Source organism: Sinocyclocheilus rhinocerous, unplaced genomic scaffold (genome assembly GCF_001515625.1).
Source record: "Sinocyclocheilus rhinocerous isolate Xijiao unplaced genomic scaffold, SAMN03320098_v1.1 scaffold1016, whole genome shotgun sequence".
In the NCBI taxonomy this organism is placed as follows: Eukaryota; Metazoa; Chordata; class Actinopteri; order Cypriniformes; family Cyprinidae; genus Sinocyclocheilus; species Sinocyclocheilus rhinocerous.
In genome coordinates this window covers 197,070-207,393 of record NW_015646359.1, presented here as the reverse complement: position 1 = coordinate 207,393, position 10,324 = coordinate 197,070, and the positions used below count along the sequence as shown (strand labels likewise).

At 40.6% G+C, this 10,324-nt stretch overlaps 1 protein-coding gene across 1 annotated transcript in view; it reads right to left on the bottom strand.

Annotated features, from left to right (window-relative positions):
• LOC107707608 (receptor tyrosine-protein kinase erbB-4-like) overlaps positions 1–10,324 on the bottom strand; it is a 229,271-nt gene that overhangs the window by 36,055 nt on the left and 182,892 nt on the right. The window contains exon 20 of the mRNA XM_016511687.1: positions 9,060–9,245. Coding sequence (XP_016367173.1) covers positions 9,060–9,245 — 186 coding nt within the window. The remainder of the gene's footprint in view (positions 1–9,059; positions 9,246–10,324) is intronic.

Genomic DNA, 10,324 nt, shown 5'->3' with positions numbered 1-10,324 from the left:
TTGTTCCCTCACTCGCCTGATTACCTGTGGGATCAGAGCGATCGGGGGGAAAGCATAGAGAAGGAGGTTGGGCCAATCGTGGGCCAATGCGTCCCTGGTCTTTGAGAAATAAATTGGGCAGTGAGAGTTGTCTTCTGAGGCGAAGAGGTCCACCTCGGCCTCGCCGAAGATCTCCCAGATCCTCTGAACCGTCTGCGGATGGAGCGTCCACTCCCCTGAGGGGACATTGCTCCTTGATAACATGTCCGCTCCTTGGTTCAATTTGCCCGGTATATGCGCTGCTCTCAGCGAGCGCAGGTTGAGTTGAGCCCATTCCAGGAGGCGCTCTACCAGAGTGAAGAGACGCTTCGAGCAGAGGCCTCCCTGGCGATTTATGTAGGACACCACGGACCTGTTGTCTGATCGGATTAGCACATGGTGTCCTTTTAGGACTGGCAGGAAGAACTGACAGGCTAGACATACTGCTAGCATTTCCAGGCAGTTGATGTGGAAGCCTTTTTCCGCCTTCGACCAGTGGCCGAACGTCGGTATGCCCTCGCACACCTTCTGCAAACCATCCCCATCCCCATCCAGCGGGAGTTCTTCCAGGGGGCCAGGGCTGTTACACAGGCCTGACTCACCCTGATCTGCAGGCGTCTGTGACGCCACGCATGGGATGGAACCCGTGGTTCCAACCAGCACTGAAGGGGGTGCATACGAAGCAGACACAACTGTAGCGCTGGCGATGCCGCCGCCATGAGGCCCAGCATCCTTTGAAATGCTTTGAGAGGGAGAGTGGTACCAATGTCGAAGGAGGTCGCCAACTTCCGTATGGCCAGAGCCCGTTCCGGCGTGACTACAGCTCTCATTTGGGCTGAGTCGAAAATTGTTCCCAGGAACGATATTCGCTGGCTGGGGAACAATGGGCTCTTGGCAAAATTGACCCTGAGTCCCAGGCACTCCAGGTAGCTGAGGAGGAGGGTCCTGTTTGATATTAATTCTGCCTCTGACTGGACCAGAACGAGCCAGTCGTCGAGGTAGTTGAGAAAGCGGATTCCCATCTGTCTCAGAGGGGGTTGAGCCGCGTCCATGCACTTCGTAAAAGTGCGGGGGGCCAGAAAGTATGCATCCAGCGAAAAGAACCAGTCTCCTGAGCGAATTCGCGCAAGGATCTGTTTCAGCATAGTCATCCTGAACGACCTTTTCATGAGGGCGTGATTCAGGTGTCTGAGATCGAGGATGGGCCGGAGGCCACCATCCTTTTTGGGGATGAGGAAGTAGCGGCTGTGGAAGCCTGACTCGCTCTGAGCTGGGGGAACAGTTTCTACGGCTCCTATCGCCAGCAAATTCATCACCTCTGAGCGCAGAACGTGTTTGTCTTTGCTCTAAGCTGAGGTGGGAACCACGCAGCTGAATCGCGGCAGCATTCTCTTTTAATCCACCTAAAAAGATCAAACCGCTCGTTAGAAGAGGAGTTTTGATGATCTTTATGTGTAAACACTCTGGCAGATCAAAAATGCTGCGCGCATTCTCTCAAATCCGCTTGTAGCAGATCAGGGAAGGGGCGGGCCGTCTTCATTGAAGAAGGCAAGCCGCGAGCAAAGCAGAGCGAGACATGAACACTCGTAGTAAGAGCGGTCTGTCTCAGCAGCGCAGCCTCAGTGTGGGCATGGCCCAGACGAGAGGCACGTTCAAATGCTGCCAGTGGCAGCATCTGCTCCGATCTACTTAGGAGGATAGAGCAGCTCGATGTAAAGAGGGACGCTGATCCTTACGTGTAAGACATGGATCGAAGCGCAGCGGGCAGAGCAAGTACGCAGGCTCTGTGTCGGCGTGAGATCGCTCAGACCCGGTTGCTTAGTTCCCAGGCTTCGCCGTTTCTCTCTCCGAGGCTTGCTGAGAGAGGAGAAACGGGAGAGCGGGGCTGCCTTCAGTGAAAGGCGGTCCACGAGTGGAGAAGAGCGAGACTCATGCTCTGAGTGAGCATTCTGTCTCAGTAAGCGCGCAGCTCACTGCCCTTCTGCGGCATATCCGAGTGGAACGGGGAGAGAGAGCACGCAGGCTCAGTGCAGGCATGAGATCGGTCAACCCGGTTGCTTATTCCCTGACTCCGCTGTTTCCCTCTCCGAGGCTCGCTGAGAGAGGAGAAAAGGGAGAGCAGGGCTGACTTCAGTGAACAACGTCGCTAGAATTTGCCCTTTTAGAGCTTAACTGCTAGAAATAAGCTCTTTCAGAATCGCCGGATGGCAGCAGGGGAACAGGACCGGAACTGCTGCGATGCTTAGGTGCGAAGAGAGCCGGTCAGCCGAGCAGGGAGGTCTCAATCCAGCTGTGAGGCGTGTCAACTGCGAGCAGGCTTTCAGGATCAGCGATGAGCGTAGAGTCGTCGCTGAAGGAGAAGAAATCTGAGAATCCTGTGGCGAACGCCCGCTTATATAGCCAGATGCCCCGCCCATTCTGGTGGGCTTTGGCGGGCTTCGTCGCCATAGGCTCGTGCAGCTCCGCTGCCTAGCCATTGGTTCGTTTTTAATACACTGCACAAACCAATGGCCGTGTGAATGAAAAAAGGCTTCAGTTCAGGAGAAAAAAAGGCTTTTTCTATATATATATATATATATATACTCTCAATGATGCTAAAATAACACTGCTTCAGCTTTGTAGCCATCTAAAGCATAAATTCAATAATGTGTAAACCAAGTTATCAATTAAATCTTAATGTATCATGGTGAGCTCACTTTCAATTAAATAAGGTTACTATAATAAATATATGAAATATGATTTACTGTATATAACTTTTTAATTAATTTAAATAAATTTCATAAAAAATATATAGACATTCTATGAAATATACAGCTTTACAGTCATTAAACAAAAACATTTGACTGCGCAACCCAGAGAGAACAAATGTTGATATTTACTGATAAGTCATCATAAATGTATCTAATAGCTAATGCTTTAAATCAGTTTTTATATTTGCGTTCTTTGAGTTCATTACCAAAAGGTACACAAAAGGAGATGTGAGAAATTATTACCGTTTGGTTTTGAGAAATGTTAGAGAGAATAATTATGGGCTTTAATGAAAGGCTCGAGAACCCCTCTCACATTTCTTGGAGTCCCAAGAGAAGAAGAGGCTAAGATTAAATGCCATGAAAAGATGAAGGTGCAAATTAAACCAGAATGTCATTAATTTCCATGTTTCGTTTCTGGTAATGGCTACAATTTCAGTGACACTCGGCTGACATGCCCTTGGCTTTTCATTCCCATTACAAACTGCAATTATCTACAAATTAAGCCCAGTGTCACTAGTGGTGTCAACATCTTACAACCCCAAACCCTACAAATGAAATCCTACGGTGTAATAGACAAACACACATTTACACACTCATTAATGTAGGTAGGGAGTCATTCTAAGAGGCTCACGAGAAATCTCGTTTAGCAATTCCACTAATCTTTTAGAAACCACAATACCTGTATAATACTTCGGATGAGCAGAATCCATTGGTATATTTACTCCTGTGATCCTCTAACCATGTCATTACTATTTGTAGATATTCATACATAGAGTGTACAAACACATTTTTTTAAGTTTAGTTCCATCCATGTCACTGCTCCAACAAAGAAAGGAGAAAATTGCAATAAATAAATGTGCAAGAAAATATGGTAACACTTTATTTCGATAGTCCACTTTAGACATTCTATTAACAGTAAGTAAATTTGCAACTACATGTCAACTAGCAGTTAGTAGAGTATTAGTAGACTGTCTGCTTAATATCTTCTAAAACTTTCTTTGTCAACTTATTCTACTAACCCTAAACCTACCATAACAGTCTACTCTGAGAGTTAGTAGACATGTAGATGCAAATTAATGAGAATTAGTTGACATGTAGTTGACATGTAGTTACAAAGTTACTTATAGTTAATAGAATGTCTAAAGTGGACTATCGAAATAAAGTGTAACCGTAAATATATGTATATATATATATATATATATATATATATAATGTTGACAGTTTTCTAACTAAAAAAAAATCAACATTACCAAATGATTTATGATATGAGTCAGTAGCTCCAAAAGAGCTCAGAGTGGCTGTTAAAATCACTCTTTTTCACTTTTTGAGTCTGATTTCTCAGCGCTTTTTATTATCAAGCCAAGATACATTATGTCTGCAATTAAACATTTCTCATTAAACTCTTCCAACACTAAACAATCTGAGCTATGCTGTTTGCATTAATTTTATATATTAATTTAATTAATTTAATTTATTTGTTTAACTTGAAGTACTAAACTCATTAAAACTACAACTGAATTAAAAATAACAACTAAACATAAATGTGCTAAGATCCAGAAAAGTTACAAAGTTACTTATAGTTAATAGAATGTCTAAAGTGGACTATCGAAATAAAGTGTAACCGTAAATATATGTATATATATATATATATATATATATATATAATGTTGACAGTTTTCTAACTAAAAAAAAATCAACATTACCAAATGATTTATGATATGAGTCAGTAGCTCCAAAAGAGCTCAGAGTGGCTGTTAAAATCACTCTTTTTCACTTTTTGAGTCTGATTTCTCAGCGCTTTTTATTATCAAGCCAAGATACATTATGTCTGCAATTAAACATTTCTCATTAAACTCTTCCAACACTAAACAATCTGAGCTATGCTGTTTGCATTAATTTTATATATTAATTTAATTAATTTAATTTATTTGTTTAACTTGAAGTACTAAACTCATTAAAACTACAACTGAATTAAAAATAACAACTAAACATAAATGTGCTAAGATCCAGAAAAGTCACTTTATTAAATATGGAAAGTTTATGTCTATATATATATATATATATATATATATGTCTATATTCCAATGATGCATCTATATGTCTATATATAGCGCATCTAACAGAGCATTCCTATATGTTCGGGGTTCAGACACACTCTCTCTGTTTAAATCTAGATTAAAGACACATCTTCTTTGGCCAATCAAATAATGAATGATATCTTATCATTTTATATTTAGATAAAGATGGAGTTTTGATACCAGAGTATATTATTTTTGTCTCACTCACTGTTGCACATTATTATTATTCTTTAGTTTGGGTTAAACAAATCAATTTTGCTTGGTTGGAACAGCAGCTACGCTAATTATGTCTCTATTTGTTTCTCTGTTTTTGCTAGGATTTACACAAGCTTCAGTCTGGATCCAGAACACCTGAGAAGAGATGATGCCAACCCCTCAGAGGAGCTCAGATGATGCCAACCCTGAAACAACTTACAGAACTACCACATTTTGCTATACGTTTGATTGCATCATATAATAATTGCTGTTAATAGCGTTCATCGTCCGTTTGATTACGTCTTTAATTAATTTTTCCGTACATTTCTGCCATATGTACATTAACTGACAGTCACCACTGATAAGCTACCACTAAATATTGTAGAAACTTAATTTGCTGTAAAGTTGCTTTGCAACGATTTGTATCGTGAAAAGCGCTATACAAATAAACTTGAATTGAATTGAATTGAATATGTGAATCAATCTGGAAAGCCATAAGTCATTTTTTTCTTTGCACAAAAAATAAATAAATAAATAAATCAACAACAGTGGGTTTTCCAATCATGCATCTCAGGAAAACACACACAGTATGCAAAAGAGGGAATCTTGGAAGAGGATCCCTTTGGCACAATGGGAAATTTCTGATGTGGGGTTCCTAACTGGTGAAACATGTTTCACAGTGGCAGGTTTACAAATACAGTGCTCATAACACCAGACAAAAAGGAACAAAATTACAGAAAATGCCTTATTGTGCATAAGAAAAATTATGTTTTTTGGAAAATTATGAATATCTCCATAATACTGGTGGAAGGAAAATATAAATTATAACATTTGCATTGTTGCAACTCCTTCTTGCACAATAAAATAACTAGTGTAGGCACAACAATGATAATGATCAAAGCATGCTGGGAGAGATGCTTGTGTGTTGGAGGTCTGCCCATTGTCATAACTGTAGTTCACAGGGGGTTAACGTCACTTCTGACTATAGTCAAACTGAAATTTCTCATGGTCAAGGAGAGTTAGTCAGTAACATTTGGCAGATTGAGCCTGCCAATGTGATTATCGTAATGTGGAAAGGATTCACAGGTTAACATTTCAACTGAGAATCCGTAACCTTATGATCAGGCACGTAACGTGCATTAAATACATAATCTCATAATGAGTTTAATCTCATTCTCATGCTGAGGTCATTATTGCAGTGTGTGCAGGAACAGTTTGGCAGCTCAATGAGAATTTGGCTGGTAACAGCATTTTAACATTTTCACAGCGTGACAGGGAAAACCTCTACAGCAGATCTGTGTCACCAGCAGAATTCCAGGGCAAGGTTATCTAGTGGTTTGCTCAACCTACAACCTGATTAATAGGTGCCATTAAGCCAAAGCCCAAAGCTCTGAGTTACAAAAAAACAGCACCGTCTCTTGAATTCAGCCAATCCATTTACAACAGACAGATTAAATGGTGGTGGAACAGAGGTAACTTAAACGGGAATGCAGTGAAATAGAACACGGACACACGGAATCCCCATGACTTTTCCATGACCTCTCCAGCTAAATAAATAAATTGTATATATATATATATATATATATATATATATAATGACAAGGTGGAGATAGGTCTCCTGGGGTATCTGGTACCATAATGTTAACAGCAGGTCCTCCAGTTCCCGTACATTGCAGGGTGGTGGTGATGTAGCACGAACCTGCTTTTCCAAGTCGAAAAACAAATGTTCGATTGGGTGACTTTGGAGTTCAACAGAAATTCGCCATCATCTCCCTCGAACCACTCCTTGACATTTCTGGCAGTGTGACATGACGCAGTATCCTGTCGGTAATGGTCATCACCAGCTGGGAACACAGTTGGCATGAATGGGTGCACTTGGTCCACAACGATGTTCAGATACCTGAAAGCTGTCAGGGATTGTGCTATTGGGATAACGGGGACTAAAGTGTAACACCGCCGGCCTGTGTCCGCCCCAACATTGCACCCAGGTGCCAAAGCCTCTGTTGGTAAACAAAGTATTCGTACTCGGCCGTCGACGTGATGCACCAGGAATCTTGATTTGTCAGACCAGGCCACTTTCTTCCAATCATCCAGGGTCCAATTTCAATGATCTTGGGCCCATTTCATGCGTTATTGGTGGTGTGCAGTTAGCATGGGGACCTGGCTGGGTCGTCGGGTATGCAGGCCCATACGCAGAAGGCTGCGATTAATTGTGTGCTGTGACACATTGTCCTGGTCACCACTGCTGTAGCTGCTGATGATTTGTTGCACTGTGGCCCTGCATTCGCTGTGAATAATGCGTGATAGTCTCCATTCCGCTCAGGCATCATTGATCTGTGGACGACACACGGCTGGATGACGGTTCGTCGTTTGGCCATCCATGTAACACTTTTGATACATACTACAGCGGCACATGAACAACCCACAAGGTGCATTGTTTCCGAGATCGAAGTTCCGAGGTGCCATGCCATCACAATTTCTCCTTTTTCAAACTCTGATAAATCGACAGGTTTTCCCTTTCTGACACCAAACTCTCTACTGACAAAGCCGGTCCTTGGGTGGTATATATACTGCTCTGTGAACTGCACCTGCGGCACTATTTGGTGTAATGGCTGTATTATGTAATGGCTAATTTGTGTGAATATATATATAAATAAATATAAATATAAATATATTACATTATATTTTAAGGGAATTTTTTCATCCAATGTTGCTTCAGTATTTGCAAAAAGAAAGAACAAAAAAATAAATGCAGCTATAAAGTTTTCAATGGCTCACTTCAAAAGACACAGATGGTTAGTTTTTCAATTCCAAGCTGAAATGAAGACTGATGGAAGCCTTTAAAATGCACGTTGCCTTCATTTACCCAGCATGCCCTTTATTACAAGATTAAGCAGTACACCAACAAAATTATTTGTATACTATGTTCTTTTTTAATTTATCAACATGATCTAAGTGAATAAAGGAAAATACAAGCAGAATTGTGTGTGTGTTTATACTGTCCCCCTTTGCTGCATAATGTGCAGTACAAATGTAAGTAAACCATTCAAAGGTGGATGTTACCTGGAAAACACTGTGGTGTTAAACCTGTTTGTTTAAACGATCTGAAATGACAGCATCGGGCTAAGCAATAGCAAGAGTTTGGACGAAACAATCTGTTTATCTAATTACTGGAAGGGAACATTTAGAAATAGCCAAAGCTGAAGTGCATGTAAAGCCATGGAAGACAGTAATATCATGTTATTCCATGAAAATCCCTTTTGCCATAGGAGATCTTACTAAAATCTCATTTTAATAATATTTTTTTTTTGTTTAATTTTTTTTTAAGTTTAATTCCAAAAAATTGATAGCAATTTGACAAGAACCAATGATGTTTGAAGTCAATAACATTTTAATGCACACAGGCAAGAATCATATTTGAGTTTTCCAGTGAAAGGGAAGATTTTCAGTGAAAAACAACTTCATTTTGGATTTTTCCTCACAAAAATCTATCAAATGATTTCAGAAGATGGAATATACTGCATGCATCATATACAGTAAGTAATGGACAGTCCACAGCTAGGTGAGTATGAAACAACTGCTGTCATTGATGTTTACAGTGCAATTTGACCATAAAAGGTAAAAATTATGGTTATTTTCATCAGTTGTGGCTTGTTAGATCTAGCCTTCTGCCTACTTTAAATCAGAAATAATCATATAAACAGTTTTAATGCACAGCCAAACAGAATATTGGAGCTTGTTAGGCATTGGTCACTATCCATTTATGATCTGGAAATCATCAGACTGACTGTTCTACTAAACTTTTTTGTGCACCACATAATCAACGTTTAGAACAAAAGCAGAGTAGATAATAACAGTAGTTTCATTTCTTGGTAAACGATTCACTTCTGAAATACATGTACATACCAAAACATTTAAACAGTCAAAAGATAAGGTTGCATACAAAAAAAAAAAAATCCTGCAGTATATACAGGGATGCTGTCTAACTGATACCACAAACATGTGAAATTCTGCTTACCTTTGCAATCTGCACACACCAGTTGAGCAGCAGCTGGGAGCCGATGTTCTCCTGGTGTTCATGTACGTAGTCCAGCAGGCAGCCGTGGGGCATGAGCTGAGTTACCAGCTGAATAGTGGGACTCAAGCAGACCCCCAAAAGACGCACTAGATGAGGATGCTCCATGCTGGCCATGATCAATGCCTCCTAGTGTCCAGAAACAGAAAATATCAGGTTGCTGAATCACAAAAAGAAAATGTTTCTCATGGGAGATAAAAAGTTATTTTATGTAAACCTGCTAGACAGAAATCTTTGACTGTTCATTGACATATTTTACAGTATTTCATGTATATGTGCGCACTTTTAAGATGAAACACAAGTGTCAAATCAGGACACTTCACGGGGAAAAAAAATCTAAATGCTTGTATGTATATATATATATATATATATATTCTCTATATATAAAGTGTTACCATATATATATATATAGTATTTATTTACTTTAAAAAAAATGAAGGGTCTGTAATTGTTACGGTAGGTTTATTTTAACATATAGAGACAGAATACAAACCAGAAAATCCAGAAAAAAAAATGCATTATATAAAGGTTAGAAATTGATTTGCATTTCAGTGAGTGAAATAAGTATTTGATCCCTAAGCAAAACATGACTTAGTACTTGGTGCAGAAACCCTTGTTGGTGAGGTCTGGAGACTGGCTAGGCCACTCCATGACCTTAATGTGCTCCTTCTTGAGCCACTCCTTTGTTGCCTTGGTGGTATGTTTCGGGTCGTTGTAATCCTTGAATACTTATCCATGACCCATCTTCAGTGTATTGAGGTCTGGAGACTGGCTAGGCCACTCCATGACCTTAATGTGCTTCTTCTTGAGCCACTCCTTTGTTGTCTTGGCGGTATGTTTTGGGTCATTGTCATGCTGGAAGACTTATCCATGTCCGATCTTCAGTGTTCTGGCTGAGGGAAGAAGGTTCTCGTCCAAGATTTTACAGTACATGGCCCCGTCCATTTGCCCCTCAATGAGGTGAAGTCGTCCTGTACCCTTAGCAGAAAAACAGCCCCAAAGCAACCACCTCCGTGCTTGATTGTAGGGATGGTGTTCTTGGGGTCATAGTCACCATTTCTCTCCCTCCAAACACGGCAAGTCGAGTTAATGCCAAAGAGCTACATTTTGGTCTCATCTGACCACAGCACTTTCTCCCAAGCCTTCTCTGAATAATTTAGATGTTCTTTGGCAAACTTTAAACGGGCCTGTATGTGTGCCTTCTTGAG